Below are 18988 nucleotides of genomic sequence, written 5' to 3'. Positions count from 1 at the left end.
TAAAGTGAGCTCCATACAGAAATGGTTTGTCGATGTTCGGTGTGGAAGAACTTGACAGGCCTGACCTCAACTCCATCGAAGACCTTTGGGATGAATTGGGACACAGACTACGAGTCAGGCCTAATCGCCCAACATCAGTGCCCGACCTCACTATTGCATGTGGCTGAATGGAACCAAGTCCCTGCAGCAATGTTCCAGCATTTAGTGGAAAGCCTTCCCAGAAGATTGGAGGCTGTTATAGCAGCAAAAGGGGAACCAACTCCGTATTAATGCCCATGATTGGAATGAGATGTTCGACGAGCAGGTGTCCACATACCTTTGGTCATGTAGTGCATCTCCTTTGCCTTAATCCTTCAAGGCAATAATGGGATCTGTAAATGATTACTGGTCTGTTAAATTCTCTGCTACCAATAAAAAAAGCACACGTTAGAAAGATGAGAATGAATGAGAACATTTATTGAAAACTTTAGAGCAGTCAAAAGAAAAATATGAGTTAAGTCAGCAAAGCCACTGTTTATCAGAAGGAACACCCCTTTATTCCAGGCACAGTAAGGAACGTGTAGTGACAGCAAGGCTACTTATATTCTATAAAAGGTCATTTTTCAATAGACCAGATACTGTGCCAAGTTTGGATGTGTGTAAACACTTTGAAAACTGAATGGTCCCTCTGGCTATCTTTCTTTACCCCTACCCCTCCTATGCCTTCTCTGCCTGGTACTGTTGGTGCAGCATTAAGACATCGGACTGGGACACCCTGTTCCAGCCATCACTGTGTACGTGGTACAGGTTGACCTGTCCTCCACTGTAGGCGTCGCGGTAAGTGGCCTGGTAGATGGCCCTGCAACCCAGATCACAGGCCTCCTCCACAGTCAGGTCCTTCTGCTTCAGACCGCTGTCCACGATGCCATACGCGTACATGGAGCCAGAGCCCACAGCAAACAGGTCCCCACACACACGGTTCCCCTCAGAGTCCACGTAGTAGAGGCCTGGAAGGCGTTAGAAGGTGAAATGTTAACCCTTTACTACTACATCGGTGCCCTCAGGCAACAGAAAAAAAAAAGTTTTGCCCCTCACACCCCTCCATATATTTTTGTTTGTATTCCTACACATGACAATAATGTCTGTACTAGAGGTCGACCGATTAATTATGGCCGATTTCATAACAATCGGTAATCTGTATTTTTGGACACCCATTTGCCGATTTTTTTTTTTTTTTTACACCTTTATTTAACTAGGCAAGTCAGTTAAGAACACATTCTTATTTTCAATGACGGCCTAGGAACGGAGGGTTAACTGCCTTGTTCAGGGGCAGAACGACAGATTTTTAACTTGTCATCTCGGGGATTCGTTTTTGCGAAGGCAGCAAGAAGCCAAGGTAAGTTGCTACGTAGCATTAAACTTATCTTATAAAAAAAACAATCAATCTTAACATAATCACTAGTTAACTACACATGGTTGATGATATTACTAGTTTATCTAGCGTGTTCTGCGTTGCATATAATCGATGCAGTGCCTGTTAATTTCTCATTGAATCACAGCCTACTTCGACAAACGGGTGATGATTTAACAAGCGCATTTGCGAAAAAAGCACTATCGTTGCACCAATGTACCTAACCATAAACATCAATGCCTTTAAAAAAAAAATCAATACACAAGTATACATTTTTAAACCTGCATATTTCGTTAATATTGCCTGCTAACATGAATTTCTTATAACTAGGGGAAATTGTCACTTCTCTTGCGTTCCGTGCAAGCAGTCAGGGTACAGTGGGGCAAAAAAGTATTTAGTCAGCCACCAATTGTGCAAGTTCTCCCACTTAAAAGAGGCCTGTAATTTTCATCATAGGTACACTTCAACTATGACAGAAAAAAACGAGAAAAAAAATCCAGAAAATCACATTGTAGGATTTTTAATGAATTTATTTGCAAATTATGGTGGAAAATAAGTATTTGGTCACCTACAAACAAGCAAGATTTCTGGCTCTCACAGACCAGTAACTTCTTCTTTAAGAGGCTCCTCTGTCCTCCACTCGTTACCTGTATTAATGGCACCTGTTTGAACTTGTTATCAGTATAAAAGACACCTGTCCACAACCTCAAACAGTCACACTCCAAACTCCACTATGGCCAAGACCAAAGAGCTGTCAAAGGACACCAGAAACAAAATTGTAGACCTGCACCAGGCTGGGAAGACTGAATCTGCAATAGGTAAGCAGCGTGGTTTGAAGAAATCAACTGTGGGAGCAATTATTAGGAAATGGAAGACATACAAGACCACTGATAATCTCCCTTGATCTGGGGCTCCACGCAAGATCTGGTGGGATCAAAATGATCACAAGAACGATGAGTAAAAATCCCAGAACCACACGGGGGGACCTAGTGAGTGACCTGCAGAGAGCTGGGACCAAAGTAACAAAGCCTACCATCAGTAACACACTACGCCGCCAGGGACTCAAATCCTGCAGTGCCAGATGTGTCCCCCTGCTTAAGCCAGTACATGTCCAGGCCCGTCTGAAGTTTGCTAGCGAGCATTTGGATGATCCAGAAGAAGATTGGGAGAATGTCATATGGTCAGATGAAACCAAAATATAACTTCTTGGTAAAAACTCAACTCAAAAATTGAGGACAAAGAATGCTGAGTTGTATCCAAAGAACACCATACCTACTGTGAAGCATGGGGGTGGAAACATCATGCTTTGGGGCTGTTTTTCTGCAAAGGGACCAGGACGACTGATCCGTGTAAAGGAAAGAATGAATGGGGCCATGTATCGTGAGATTTTGAGTGAAAACCTCCTTCCATCAGCAAGGGCATTGAAGATGAAACGTGGCTGGGTCTTTCAGCATGACAATGATCCCAAACACACCGCCCGGGCAACGAAGGAGTGGCTTCGTAAGAAGCATTTCAAGGTCTTGGAGTGGCCTAGCCAGTCTCCAGATCTCAACCCCATAGAACATCTTTGGAGGGAGTTGAAAGTCTGTGTTGCCCAACAACAGCCTCAAAACATCATTGCTCTAGAGGAGATCTGCATGGAGGAATGGGCCAAAATACCAGTAACAGTGTGTGAAAACCTTGTGAAGACTTACAGAACACGTTTGACCTCTGTCATTGCCAACAAAGGGTATATAACAAAGTATTGAGATAAACTTTTGTTATTGACCAAATACATATTTTCCACCATAATTTGCAAATAAATTCATTAAAAATCCTACAATGTGATTTCCTGGATTTTTTTTTCTCATTTTGTCTGTCATAGTTGAAATGTACCTATGATGAAAATTACAGGCCTCATCTTTTTAAGTGGGAGAACTTGCACAATTGGTGGCTGATTTTTTTGCCCCACTGTATATGCAGCAGTTTGGGCCGCCTGGCACGTTGCGAACTGGGTGAAGTCCATTTATTCCTAACAAAAGCCGTAATTAATTTGCCAGAATTGCACATAATTATGACATAACATTGAAGGTTGTACAATGTAACAGCAACATTTAGACTTAGGGATGCCATCTGTTAGATAAAATACAGAACGGTTCCGTATTTTACTGAAAGAACAAACATTTTGTTTTCTAAATGATAGTTTCCGGATTTGACCATATTAATGACCTACGGCTTGTATTTCTGTGTTATTATTATGCCTATGATTTGATATTTGATAGAGCAGTCTGATTGAGCGGCAGCAGGCTCATAAGCATTCATTCAAACAGCACAAGCTCTTCGCAATGCTTCAAGTATTGTGCTGTTTATGACTTCAAGCCTATCAACTCCCGAGATTAGGCTGGTGTAACCAATGTGAAATGGCTAGTTAGCGGGGTGCGCGCTAAAAGCATTTCAAACATCACTCGCTCTAAGACTTGGAGTAGCTGTTCCCCTTGCCCTGCAAGGCTTTTGTGGAGCGATGGGTAATGATGCTTCGAGGGTGGCTGTTGTCGATGTGTTCCTGGTTCCTGGCACATATTGCACTTTTACTTTCTTCTCCAACACTTTGTTTTTGCATTATATAAAACAAATTGAACATGTTTCATTATTATTTGCGACTAAATTGATTTGATCGATGTATTAAGGTAAAATAAAAGTGTCATTCCGTATTGTTGTAATGGTCATTATTACAAATAAATAAATACATTTACAAAAAAATATATACATATTTGTATTTGTTATATTTTAAAATCGGCCGATTAATCGGCATCGGCTTTTTTTGGTCGTCCAAAAATCATAATCAGTCGACCTCTAGTCTGTACCCAATCCAATGAGGTGCAAAAGTTGGTATTATATAAATTGGGGGAGCGACCTTATTTTAGGAAGCAGAGCGACGTGAGCACAAGGTAAAATACATGCAAATAATTAAATGTATGACGTGACAATAAAAAAATATGATATTGTGTATGAACCCCTAAAGAAGCATATTTTGTTTATACATATTAAAAACCTATATACACTACCGGTCAAAAGTTTTAGAACACACATTCAAGGGTTTTTTACTTTATTTTTACTATATTGTAGAATAATAATGACATCAAAACTATGAAATAGCACATTTGTTTTATTTCACCTTTAACCAGGTAAGCTAATTGAGAACAAGTTCTCATTTACAACTGCGACCTGGCCAAGATAAAGCAAAGCAGTGCGACAAAAAAACACAACACAGAGTTACACATAGAATGAACAAAAGTACAGTCAATAACAATAGAGAAATCAATATAAAGTGTGTGCAAATAGAGTAAGGAGGTAAGGCAATAAATAGGCCATAGTAGCAAAGTAATTACAATTTAGCAAATGAACACTGGAGTGATAGATGTGCAGATGATGATATGCAAGTAAAAATACTGGTGTGTTAAAGAGAAAAAAAGTAAATAGAAACAATATGGGGATGAGGTAGGTAGTTGGTTGGGCTATGTACCGCTGCAGTGATCTGTTAGCTGCTCAGATAACTGATGCTTAAAGTTAGTGAAGGAGATATAAGTCTCCAACTTCAGTGATTTTTGCAATTCGTTCCAGTCATTGGCAGCATAGAACTGGAAGGAAAGGCGACCAAAGGAGGTGTTGGCTTTGGGGATGACTAGTGAGATATATCTGCTGGAGCGCGTGCTATGGGTGGGTGTTGTTATGGTGACCAGTGAGCTGAGAAAAGGCGGGGCTTTACCTAGCAAAGACTTATAGATGACCTGGAGCCAGTAGGTCTGGCGACGAATATGTAGCGAGGACCAGCCGACGAGAGCATACAGGTCGCAGTGGTGGGTGATCTATGGGGCTTAGCTGACTAAATGGATGGCACTGTGAGACTGCAGTAGTGATGCTAGTCGGGTGGGCGGGTGCGGGCAGCGATCTGTTGAAGAGCATGCATTTAGTTTTATTAGCGTTTAAGTTGGAGGCCATGGAAGGAGAGTTGTATGGCATTGAAGCTTGTTTGGAGGTTTGTTAACAGTGTCCAAATAAGGGCAAGATGTATACAGAATGGTGTCGTCTGCATAGAGGTGGATCAAGGAATCACCAACAGCAAGAGCGACATCATTGATACATGCAGAGAAGAGAGTCGGCCGATAATTGAACCCTGTGGTACCCCCATAAAGACTGCCAGAGGTCCAGACAACAGGCCCTCCGATTTGACACACTGAACTCTATCTGAGAAGTAGTTGGTGAACCAGCCGATGCAGCCATTTGAGAAACCAAGGCTGTTGAGTCTGCCGATAAGAATACGGTGATTGACAGAGTCGAAAACCTTGGCCAGGTCTATGAAGACGGCTGCACAGTACTGTCTTTTATCGATGGCGGTTATGATATGGTTTAGAACCTTGAGCGTGGCTGAGGTGCACCCATGACCAGCTCGGAAACCAGATTGCACAGTGGAGACGGTATGGTGGGATTCGAAATGATACGTTTATTAACTTGGCTTTCGAAGACTTTAGAAAAGGCAGGGCAGGATGGATATGGGTCTGTAACAGTTTGGGTCTAGAGTATCACACCCTTTGAAGAGGGGGATGACCGTGGCAGCTTTCCAATCTTTAGGAATCTCGGACGATACGAAAGAGAGGTTGAACAGACTAGTAATAGGGGTTGCGACAACGGCAGAAGATCATTTTAAAAAGAGTGTGTCCAGATTGTCTCGCCCGGCTGATTTGTACAATTCCAGGTTTTGCAGCGCTTTCAGAACATCTACTATTGGGATTTGGGTGGAGAAGCTGGGGAGGCTTGGGCAAGTAGCTGCGGGGGGTGCAGAGCTGTTGGCCGGGGTTGGGGTAGCCAGCCTGGGAGCTGGGAGGAGATGCTCTTATTCTCCATGGACTTTACAGTGTTCCAGAACTTTTTGGAGTTAGAGCTACAGGATGCAAATTTATGTTTTAAAAAGCTAACCTTTGCTTTCCTAACTGACTTGATGTATTGGTTCCTGGTTTCTACTTGAAATCATGTAGTAACCAAAACAAGTGCTCAACAAATCAAAATATATTTTAGATTCTTCAGATAGCCATCCTTTGCCTTGATGACAGCTTTGCACACGCTTTGCATTTTGGTTCCAACGGCTGTGTGTGTTATATCATCGGCTGAGCGTCCAGGGACGGTGGCAATTCAACATGTAGAATCACCAGGAAATGAAAAGACAATTTTTTTTTAACTCATTTAACTATGCAAGTCAGTTAAGAACAAATTCTTATTTACAATGACTGCCTACCAAAGACCTCGTGCGAGGGCTAGGATTAAAAATAAAAATATAGGACAAAACACATCGCGACGAGAGAGACATGCGGCTGATGTTCTGTGGTCGTTATGGTGTGTCCCATCTCTTATTGTAGTCTATACTGCACTCCTTAGTCACAACAACTTTAATATGCAGCGTGATAGGGAGGAAATGCACCTCTCCTTTTTAAGGGGAAGGATGTACCATACATTCATAACTCATGGGAAATATGACATTTAGGCTACTGCAATCTTTATGTGGCTCACATGTGCAATTCAAAATTCAGATCCCTAGTTATCTAATTTTGCAGTCTAGGACAGCATGATCTGATAGAGACTAGGGCTGGTCCCCTGTGTGTAACAGAATGGATTATATGTTGTCCCTGTCCAGCTTACACATGTGTGTAAGGATGGGCTTTTGACCTTTGACTGTTTGAGTACTATGATTTTTTTTGTTAAGTACTCATTAAATGAAAAAAAAAAATGCTACTTTTAGAATGAGGGCCGTACTAGAAAAAAAAATGGCACATTTATCTATAGTGGTTCCTCCTTTAAAAGTTGCGCGTTCACACCGTGGGACTTAAGAGGTACCCAGCATCACAGCTTCATTACTCCAGACCACCACAAGGGAGAGTTAGAGCACTCATTATGCATTTGGATCCCAAGGTTTTTATATGACCAATCATATCGAGTGGTTCCAATAATGAATTTGATGCGAGCCACCCGTCTCTGGTGGCTTTCTTCAACAAAGATGGCTGACAAAACATTACGGGGGAGCAGATGTAAGTAGTTATAACGTCAAAATGAGTCAAGCTAAAAATGTACAATTGAGAGGAATATGTTAGTTAATGTGCCAACAGTGTGCAACAATGCCTAATTTATAACCATTACAGATAACAAATCGTAATCGCATCATATATATATATATTTTTTTCAGTCAATAAAAAAAAAACAAGTGCCATTTAAGATTAATTAATTGAAACTGTAATATCAACTGGTTATATCTTCAAAAAAGGTAGTAACCTCAGCAGTGTGGCACTTGATTAGAAGCCTATGGCTGTGCAATGACATAGCCTTGTTAATTTAGCAGACAAGATGCTCTTATTTCCCGAGCCGTTATCACAGTCAAAACACCTATTTTATGGTAAGAAAATATGATGTAATATAACAGAATAGAAGAGAAGAGTGTGAAGTGATTGGCTTATTGCGTCGGGAACAGTTATTCTCAAAGAGTGATAATTTGGAATGAGGCGCAATTTGGCAAATTGAAAGACATTTTTCAGGGTTGCAAACTAAAATCTGTCTTCTTTTCGATATACAGACATTCGATTTACTGTACTGTTGGTCCTGGGAATTTTCTAAATGGATTAACAATTCTACACAGAATTATGGCCATGACATAAGTTTGGTGAGTAGGCCTAGGTTGAATGATTCTGATGAAAATATGCTCTGTCTTTATCAAACTAATGTTATTGCATATTGTCAGTGTGGAAACTGTTTATGTTGGGGGAGGGGGTTAATAGCCTAGATCAGAGATGGGCCCACAACTTTTGGCAAGGAATGTAGCTTGGGTATCCCATCAGATAGATACATTTTTTTTATAGGCCTTTATTTCTGTAGGCGCACACAGCACGTATGTGTAGAGGGAGCGGTTGGAACGCAATTGAGTGAGAGCCAGTGGAAAAGGAATTTAGCGAGCAGAACTTTGTGATGCTTGGCTTGGTTTATTTTTGTTTTGTCCTGCAAATACACATGTAATATGGAACACTAGAGCCAAAACAAATTAACATAGTCTTCAAGACAACATTTCATCACCTAGTTTATGGTAATCTCTGATGTAACAGCGATAACACCGTACTAGTATAGCAGCAGGAAGTAGGGGTGCCACAGCACCCCCCGAAAAAAAATTGTCATGCGATTGTCGTTCTAAATGTATACAGTAAGAACAAAACCTTGTCCTCAAACATTTACATCAAAAGGTGCAAAGTTATGGTCATAGACAAAACATCCACACCAAATTAAAATAACTACATTGATATAATAACATGGAAAACAACCCCTTTTTGTGCAGTATTAATTTACCGTCCTTACAAATCGCTTCATGTAAATGTACATTACTGTATTGTACATAGGCTGGTCATCTAGGTTAGATACCTGTAGACTTTCCATTAGCATGAAGAGAAATAATACAGTTATTAAGTGGTTTGTGATGATGTGGCTCAGTTGGTAGAGCATGGCGCTTGCAACGCTAGGGTTGTGGGTTCAATTCCCATGTGGGACCAGTGCAAAAAAGTATGAGAATGTATGCACTCACTACTGTAAGTTGCTCTGGATAAGAACATCTACTAAAATGTAAAAAAGGAATGAATGGACCATTTCAGTTTACACATAGAAATAAGTTGCATTTGCAAAGTATTTCAAGAAACTGGAAAACATATCAAAGTATTTTTATATATCACAAGTATTATCAGATTAACTGTTTTGTACAGGAAATGATCAGATTGAAGTTAAATGCTGGTTAACACTCAAATTCAAATCAATTCCATTATAAAAAATGATCACAAACGTAGTGCACTGGGCCTTTACTAGTCCTATATTAGCGGAATGACAAAGACATCAGCGTGGGTTAAGAAAAGAAAAAATATTTCTGCATCACACCCCCCCACCAACAAATCCCAGGATCCCCACCCCCAAACTACTTCCCGCGGCTATGCGTACTATAAGCTCACTCCACAGCTTCAAATATCTTCACTCGGGTCGCTGAATTGCTAGCTTTTTGGCAACGCAACTGGCTAGCACGTGTTTGCAAAGCAGAGAATCACAAGTTCGAGGCCAGTAAGAGGCCAGGGACAGTGAAAGAAGCATTACTGCTAAACTAGCACATTGACGCCAGTTATACAGCATCATATCACATCCATACCTGGTCCAGTCTTGTCCCAGCCACACACCATGGTTCCCATGCTGAGGCCCATGCCTTTGTACTGGTACACCATGTTGGCCAGTAGCTTGGAGGCGGCTGCCACAGAGATGCGCTCCTTGTTGCGGAGCTCGTAGACGCGGCACTGGCGGGCCAGCAGGCGCTCCCAGAAGCTGCAGTCAGCAGCCCCTCCAGCCATTGTGCCCAACAGGTAGGGGTTGATCTCTATCACCTTCTTCACTGTCTGGGAGGCGATGTAGGCGCCTGCTGTAGCCCTGGAGTCCACCGCCACGATCACACCATGCTGGAACTGTGGGGAAAAGGACATGAAGACAGAAGTTAGACAATGGCTAGCCAAGGGGTAATAGCTAGGCCTATATAACCCTAGACTTGATTATTTCAGGTGTCATTGTTTAAAGTTATTTTCAGAATAACTAGCAACCCTTTAAAGCAACCCTGGGGGCGGCAGGGTCGCCTAGTGTTTAGAGCGTTGGACTAGTAACCGGAAGGTTGCAAGCTCAAACCCCCGAGCTGACAAGGTACAAATCTGCCATTCTGCCCCTGAACAGGCAGTTAACCCACTGTTCCACGGCCATCATTGAAAATAAGAATTTGTTCTTAACTTACTTGCCTAGTTATTAAATAAAGGGGGAAAAAAATGTTAGCTAAGTTTAAACAAGAAGTAGCCTATATGACTAGCTAAAATGACCATTGGCATGAAGGAGTCATTTTTGCCTGCTTATGTGCTCATCTAATGTGTTGTTTATATCTTCAGTTGCCTAAGGTCACTTACGCAGGGTTATAGGTAACTGGTAATGTGATTGCGTACACAGTTGACCAGTAAGAGTTAGCACAGGTGAGATGCGCTTGTTATGGAATGCACATCACGTTGGTACGGCAAAGCTTTGTTTTGGAACTATGTATTTAATATTCTGCAAAAAAAATGTACATTCAACCTTTATTTAACTAGGCAAGTCAGTTAAGAACACATTCTTATTTACAATTATGGCCTACACCGGCCACCGCTGGGCCAATTGTGCGCCGCCTTATGGGACTCCCAATCACCGCCGGTTGTGATACAGCCTGGATGAATGGTCCATATAAATATCTAAATGGCTAGCCAACGGGGAATCCATTTGTAACGTTATGTGAGCGCGCGATGAATTGCTCTCAAACAATGGTTACTTGTTAGCTAGCATATCGTGCAAACGGGTTAAAGGCGAAGCGAGACACCCAACTCCCTCATTCCTTCTGGTTTATGTACAGTAAACGAACTGAAATAAGCAGACCAGCCTCTAATGCTTTGGTGCCTAAAAACCACCCATTAAGCAGACCGGAACTGATGTTTTCTTTTCCAATGGTAAACGGCCCGAGTGGGACATCTTCATTTATCAACCATATTTGGTAGCGAGTACACTTACTTTGAAGGCTAATGTGGTTGTGCCATGAAGGAATCGTATCTTTCTTTCTGGCCCATCTTCGTCAGAGCAGGCGGTTCTCACAGCGAAAGAGAGGTTATCTCCCCCTACAGACTCCAAACCCAACTCTGTTTCATACAAACTACTGGTGAAGCCACGACACGTGCGACCATAGTTTGAAAAGTCTACTGACTCACTCTGCAACACATTAGCAAGAGCCATCTTTAAACTAAGAATGATGAAAATACCACTTCCGTTGTTATCAAAACAGTTTTGCCGGTAAAGGAAATGCGTCACAGATTTGCAGTTTTGCACCTCGTTCAGTTTTCTTCGAGATGGTCCTCCAATAGTTCATTATCGACTTCACAATATCGATTACAAAAGTTCACTATGGGCTTATGTAAACATTAGCTTACCTATGATAAAGAAATACCCTTAAAAATGTGATGGTTCACAATGATGCGGTGTTAGATGCATGTCGTTTTTATATTACTAAAGATCTCTGTCTGGACACAGTGAGATTTACCCATAGTCACTTCAATGGATTCCCCCCACCACCTCCCTTAGTATACTTAAACAATGAATGCCATCACAATTCTAATGTCATAATAATGTCATAAAAGCAGTGTTGGTTTATGGCAATTATGCTGCTAAGGTCTAATTTTCTAAAGACAAGAAACTTGTCATTCCAATAACTTTCAATTTTCACTATGAAGAGGAAAGGTGTCAGTGCAACATTCTTGTGGCGATACAGCTTTTTGATGTGTGGTTACTTCACAGACAAGATGGAGTCCATGCACATACAGTAAAAGACAGAGAACTGCTAAAGCAAACAAAGATGTCAAAGACAAATATCAGGAAGGTTTCAGAGATTACCTGTCTGCTGCTGACTCTGTTGAGTCTTGGAAGTCTCAACCCTACTACCCCAAGGAACCATGGATGTCCTTTGATGAGCCGGCGTACCCAGCAGAGACGTCCTGGACTTACTTCCCTTGGCAGATAGCGCCTCCTTCACCCCACCGCCAGCGCTGAGTCTCCAGCATGCGGAGAGATATGGACAAGGGAGATGAGCCAACCTCAGAGGTGAGCTTCCTTGAGAACCTCTATGAGCCTTACCACAGATTTCCCATGTTTTCCTCTATGACAGGGCCCAGGGACAAGTGCCAAGCCTCCACCATGTGTTATGACATGGAGAAGGCCTGCTCATCCTCATGCAACCTGAGCCGACCCCAAGGGAAATCCTTCAGCTTTACCGCAGACTCCCCATGTTTGTCTCATTGATGAGGGGGAAGGGGGCAGACGCAAGTTTAGGACCTGGATGTGGCCCAACTTCTGCTCTGCAGTCCAGGGACATCTGAGGACCAGGTTGTGCTTGTGGCCCAACTTTCTTTCTGCAGTCCCAGGACATCTTGCATTCATCAATGACTTCTCAGAAAAATTACTTATCAGAAATAAAATATTTTCTTAACTCTGTCACAGTTTTCCGAGACTGATAAAATCAAGTACTCTAAATCACGTACTTCTAGCTAATCTAAGTCTAAAATGTGATTTCCTAGGTTACAAATGGTGAATAATGTTGTTATTATACTTTCAAGCGGGTCCAAAAGGTTTTTAAAGTAAATTAAATCATGACCTCTGATGTTTATAAAAATGATGAACATTAATGTAGTCTAACATTTCATTTCAGTAATACTCTAAAAGGCTGCAATTATTGGCTCATATACATTTCTTATTTTCTTTCTTCTGCTAAGATTCTCTCTCCTCACACTAGCCTTCTTTATTACCCTAACTACCGATCTCCTCATCCCTTTCCCCCTCTCTGTCCCTCCTCTGTCCTTACCTTCCCTCTTTCTCTCTCCTTCTCTCTGTAATACTCCGCTCTGAGCTCCTCTCTATCCGTGCAAGTTCACCCATGTGAGGTGACATGGTACACATCCACAAAGTTACCAGAGTTTACGTCTCTATGTGTGGCCATGTACGCAGCCTCCCTGGCCAGTGAGAGTAGTTCCTCCACCACAACCCTCCATCCTGCACACAGTAGGCATAGGGTGAGCTGGAACCCACAGAGAACAGCTTTCCCTGCAGCCATGTCCCGTCACTGCAGACATATTTACAGGCTTGGGCCAGAGAGCACCTGCCTACCTCTACCTCCAGCAGACATTTCACTGTACTTGTGCACTTAACTTAAATAAACAATGTGAAACTTGAACAGTGCTGCCTACTCATGGCTGGTGAGAGCCACTGCCTCTTAGCCACTCCCCCTGTTTGAGAGATTGGTTCACTTGCAGCTGTCTTTGCCTGATCATCTGTTTCACTCCCCATCATTGATCTTTTCTCCTGACCCATCCACCTCTCTTCCATCACAGCCACACAGAGTGGCCGCCACACACAGCTCAGTGCCCTTTACGGCTGCATCATGTGGGTTAGCAGCTTGGCAGCACCAGCTGTGGACAGTCTCCTTGCATAGCGAAGCTGGTAGAGCCGGAGTTCCTGAGTCAGAATCCTTCTCCAGAGGGCACAGTCGACAGACGTGATGGGGTTTGGTGCAATGTTTGGGTTGATTTGGCCAAACTGTATGGGGCTTTCACTGAGGTATCAATACAAAGATGCAGTGGGCTTCAACTGTAGCTCCACAACAAGTCACTGCTTGTTGTATCTCTGGTTCTCTTCCCAAAATGCAAGTAGGTGTTTTCCTGGTCTATTCGAAGTGAAGCTGAAAATGTTCATCTGGAGGCAAGAAAAGAGTCCTTGAAACGATACAGATCCTGTAATGCCATTGAAAAAATGGGTCCGTTAATATGTAAAATAACTTATTTATTGATAATTTATTTCCTCTCCAATGTCAATTATTGATTCTAATGTTTTTAGTCTTTGAGAGTCAGTCGAGGTCTGTTTGTCTCTGAGAGTGGGGATGCACTGATCTAAATGTAATAAAAAGTATAATTTTTACATAGTAAATGATCCCTCAGTTGTACTGTCTTAACAAGTAGCGCGATATCAATAGCATTACGTTACCTCATTACCGGAGTGCATTAAATATGGAGTAAACCACGTCAGTCATCTAAAACTGTGCCTGAACATGATACCTGTCTCATAAATCATATTGGTATGCTGTGTTGATTTAGATTTATGAAATTAGACTGAACTACAGACACTATCTATCTCCCTATTGGTGAGCATTCAACATGCACACCTGTGTTTAAAAAGTAGGCTGCACATTGGCCTGTGTACAGAGGCAGACTATTTGCCTGATGACTCATCCTGAATTTAAAATCGGTGGATTAGTGCTATCCGGAATCCTTGTGAAATTCCCTTCCTAAACCCTAAACTTTACCCTAACCCTTACCAAACCCCCTTACTTTAACCATTTTAAATTTCAACTTCAATGAGGTGATTTCCAGGGGAGAACGACTGCCCCCTCATTGAAGCCATGAAGTTCAAGAATGACCGCGGTTCTGCAGGCATTGTTTGCAGAAAACAGGATCCCCGTTATAGTGAATGGAAAAATGGCAATATTCGTGGTCAATATTCATGTAAATAATTGTATATTTTTTAAGACAATCATGGTAGCAATAATTGCTTATATTACAGCAAATGTATGTCCTTGAACTGATTATTTTAAAATGGCACACAGAGAAGTTATTAGGATAATTTAGTTGCAGGCTAGATCAGTGCTGCCATCTCATTGAGTAGCTGAAGTTACATTTACATTTACATTTAAGTCATTTAGCAGACGCTCTTATCCAGAGCGACTTACAAATTGGTGCATACACCTTATGACATCCAGTGGAACAGCCACTTGCATCTAAATCTTTTTTTTTTTTTTGGGGGAGAAGGGGGGAGGGTGAGAAGGATTACTTACCCTTACTTACCCTATCCTAGGTATTCCTTGAAGAGGTGGGGTTTCAGGTGTCTCCGGAAGGTGGTGATTGACTCCGCTGTTGAAGGCCAACACTGTTCTTCAGGCTGCCATTAGCAACACAATTATCCTTGTAACCTCTTCTGTGTGCGATTTTAAAGTAGTCGGTTCAAGGGCATACATCTGGTGTAATTGAAACAATTATTGGCACCGTGATTGACTTCGAAACATATATTTATTACACGAAGAATGACCACGAAGATTGCCGTTTTCCCATTCACTATAATAAGGGATCCTGTTTTCTGCAAACAATTCCTGCAGTACAGCTGTTGGCCTTGAACCTCGTGGCTTCAATGAGAGGTGGCAGTCATTCTCCCCTGACTACTATTCACATACAGTCATCGGATGACTTCCGAGTCGGGACGTCCACCTTTGCCAAGGATCCCCTTTAGACTTTTTTTTTGTTACCATACAGGAAACATTAGTGGGCTTGGCATTTCACCAGAGGGTTGTGATTTGGTAACCAGGCAACCAGACTATCGCAATCATTCCATAAAAATGTAATGAATAGAAAAGGCGTCTCTATTTAAGCCAATGATTGCAATGGACTGGCAGCTATTTTGAGTGTACTTATGACAGGAAGTAAAAGCAGGAAGTGTACCTTTCAATCTGTGCTGGGATTTTTTTGAGTCAACTCAACTGACATTATAAAAAATACTTTCCATTGCATGAGCCCCATCAGTTCACATAATAATGCCAGGCAGCCATTGTGAGTTTGCCCATGAGTGTACCCGTCAAATTGCCAGGGTTAGAGCTTCCAAGCCCATTCTTTTCATTTTTATTTCTATGATTAATTCTATGAATATGCAAATGTTGCTCTCTGCCCAGGTGTTCTCTGCAAAAGTAAAAGTCAGGTAGCCTACCTGGCACTGCATATACTACAATAGACTTGCAGAACAGGTGGCACCGTATAACTCCACCTGTCTCACTGAACTGATGAGTAGAGACAAGGCTACAGACAGCTGCATTTGGCCCCCAAAAATATCACATTATTTTAAGTTCAATGAATTCTAACCCCAAATTGATTGTGAATTTAATAACATTCGATTCAGTCCTGGAACAAATTTGGGAAGACAGAATGTCAAGAATTGCATGAAGTGCACTCTTGAAAATGAACATTTTTAAAAGTTGTAACCCTTGTGGATATGCTATCACTGTTGTAATTTTGTTCTTGCTGGTAAGAAATACAAATGATTGACTATCTAATATAATTCAAATGCGGTATAGTGATTAGTCCATAGGCAATTTTAAACCTGAAGAATGCAAACAATTTCTGGGTAGTCTATTTAAATTAGTTGCAAACGTGTGTAAATATTTGGCTTGTGTGTGTGTATTACAGCTATTCCTATCATTATGCTCACAGGCTACATCCACACATCACTTTATTTTCCTCACAACTTACAGTATATCCACAAATGTCGCATTAAGCTCCTGGTTATTAAGTGTCACTTGTTTAAAATATGATATTTGTTCAACATATGATGTTTAATATGTAGATACCATACTAGGCCCACTATGCTTCTGGCACTGTTCATCAATTTAAATCTGAATGCATATGTGTCTTACCAGTGTTAAAAATTCTAACAAAATAGATTATATTCCAGCCACACACTGCTAGTCACCAGTGCCAGAGGCATCTCAGAATGAATCTTACAAACAAGTTATACTAAGTGAGGAAAAGTCCTGAGGCTTTACTCATTATTTCTCTTGGTTTGATAAAGGATCATACCCATGTATTATAGTTTGTTATAACAGACCATTCAAGGAGAGGCCTTCTGAACACCAAGCGAGCATATGATGGACATACCCCCAGTCACTATGTGAGTCTTCATCCCACACCACATCTACGTCCTCACCCCCAGCTGGAGAGAGTACAGTGCTGCATGATGATTCCATACAGTTTGACTAGGCCCCAGACATGACAGATGGCTCAGTGGTCCGAGTTAGGTACCAGTGCTCCAGGGCCTATGAGGTGGAAGTGGAGGTGGTGGTCTCCACACAAACCAAGACAGGAGTCCGGGTCTTCAAGAGGAGATGGAACACATTCAGAAGCTCACATTCCCTCCAGACATGGCCTACAGAGAGGACTTCTTCATCAGGCACACATTGGACGTTCGTAATGTGATGGTTTGAGGAGCCTGGTTGGACCACCTTGACCAAGGCAATAGAGACAAAGGCAATGGGACCAACAGCACATACCATGGGTCCCTGGTGAGGTCATTCAAGGTGCTCCAGGCAGTACCGCCCTCTAAGAGTCCAGCCAGACTTACCCTGGGTGTCCTTCGTGGATGGCTGATCTGAGGTGGCAGCTGACCAGAGGCAGAGTCCGCCATTGCCCACATGAGTCCGGTCATGTCTAAATCAACCAATCATGTTTTTGTATATGTGTGTTTCAATTAAACTCACCTGGCTGTCACTTGTACTTTGAACAGTTTAAGGTTCCCATGTGTTCCTACCAGAGGCTCTCTGCACACCATCTCACAGCCCACTCTCAGGGACACAAACTCTGCAACTTTCTAACTCGCGCAGTAGGCTCCCCACCCCCTCTGGAGCAAAGCAGGCTAGGCTAAAGGTCGTAAACTGGCCCTTCACACCTCTGGTCCTAACCAAACCGATTGTTTGCTAGGAGGTCATGGTTGCCAGGGGTCTTATCACACAGTGGGATCAGCCAATCAAAGGCAGTTATCTTTCTGTCTCCTTCAAGCAGTCACAGAGAGAGCAGCAAGCTCATCTCTATCCTGCACAACAACAGCTGGACTGGTATCTCTGAACTTGTGCGTGCACAAAGTGATTTGTGTTCCATTTGCATATTGTTCTTCGTAGTTTGTTCTTACTATTGCTGTATGCTGCCTTTGTTTATAGCTGTGTTGGAATATGTGCCGGTAGTATGTACATTTTCATACAGTCCTTCCCTTATTAAAAAAAACTGTATATAGTGCATTCATTACCTGTTTCTCCTGTTTCAGAACCACTACCATGCCACTACCTTTCCATGTTCATTTTATCAGTGTGTGTGTGTGTCAATAAAGTATCCGTGTGTGTAAGTCTGAGGTTGCCTTATTCCCCTCTTACCGGAGAAGGTTCTAGTGGGTCACAGATCAACCCAAACAGAGAGATGCTCTCTTTCACCATGAATTGAGACAAGAAAAAAGCACTGACATATTATTTGGTTAAACATGGTGTCCTCAGTCCTTATAGTTGTAGTGTATACTAATGTTTTGATTTTACTTTCATTGATTTGTGGACACTGTAGATATGTTGACATTCCCAATGGTAAAGGGAATGGGGGATACCTAGTCAATTGTATAACTGAATGCATTCAACTGAAATGTGTCTTCTATATTTAACCCAACCCCTCAAGATGAGAGGTGCGTGGGGATGTCTTAATCGACATCCACGTCATTGGTACCCTGGTTAGCACTGGAGAGAGTTTTGAAGTGATTTACAAGATCCACACTTTCATCAACATAGATCTTGAGAGAACCCGCCTCCTCACTGTGGAGCAGCCCAGGTTGTCAAGGTTGTGGGTAACTGGTGAAAGGAGTCAGGCGCAGGAGAGCTGAGATGCATGGACAAGGTATTTCATTCAAGAAAACACCAGTACAAACACAATACTATGGAGCTGGAAGAATACCGGTACCATGAAATAAACGGGTGTAACAACAAAACCCGGCAACAATAATACCAGCCGTCAGATACAGCCTAACAATAAAACAAACACGCACACAAACATAGGGGAAACCAGAGGGTAAATAATGAACATGTAATGGGGGGAATTAAAACCAGGTGTGTAGAAAACAAAGACAAAACAAATGGAAAATGAAAAGTGGATCGGTGATGGCTAGAAGGCCGGTGATGTCGACCGCCGAACGCCGCCCGAACAAGGAGAGGGACCGACTTCACTTCCGAGTCGTGACACAGGTTTGGATCTGACTTCACTCGAAATTGTAGAATTTATTTACATTTATGACAAACTTCCTTACATTGTCATGGCAGCTGATCATTTGGATAATCTTGTGGACAACAAGCTCTCTGCTTGTGTAATGACAATGTCACCTAGAATGACTCAC

The 18988-nt window shown here is 42.1% G+C and overlaps 1 protein-coding gene and 1 pseudogene across 1 annotated transcript; both read right to left on the bottom strand.

Annotated features, from left to right (window-relative positions):
- Positions 1-435: 435 nt before the first annotated feature.
- On the bottom strand, positions 436-11269 carry LOC118359063 (proteasome subunit beta type-5-like). The gene is made up of 3 exons (XM_035737270.2): positions 11003-11269; positions 9585-9891; positions 436-986 (listed from the first exon to the last, which is right to left on the bottom strand). Exons 1-3 carry the CDS (start codon positions 11219-11221, stop codon positions 697-699), a joined length of 816 nt encoding a protein of 271 aa, XP_035593163.1. The 5' UTR covers positions 11222-11269; the 3' UTR covers positions 436-696.
- A 1585-nt stretch (positions 11270-12854) lies between these two features.
- Positions 12855-17251, bottom strand: LOC118358655 (proteasome subunit beta type-11-like; annotated as a pseudogene).
- Between the last annotated feature and the right edge of the window lie 1737 nt (positions 17252-18988).

This window comes from Oncorhynchus keta, chromosome 26 (genome assembly GCF_023373465.1).
Source record: "Oncorhynchus keta strain PuntledgeMale-10-30-2019 chromosome 26, Oket_V2, whole genome shotgun sequence".
Classification (NCBI taxonomy): Eukaryota; Metazoa; Chordata; class Actinopteri; order Salmoniformes; family Salmonidae; genus Oncorhynchus; species Oncorhynchus keta.
This window is presented reverse-complemented; position numbering and strand designations above follow the sequence as displayed.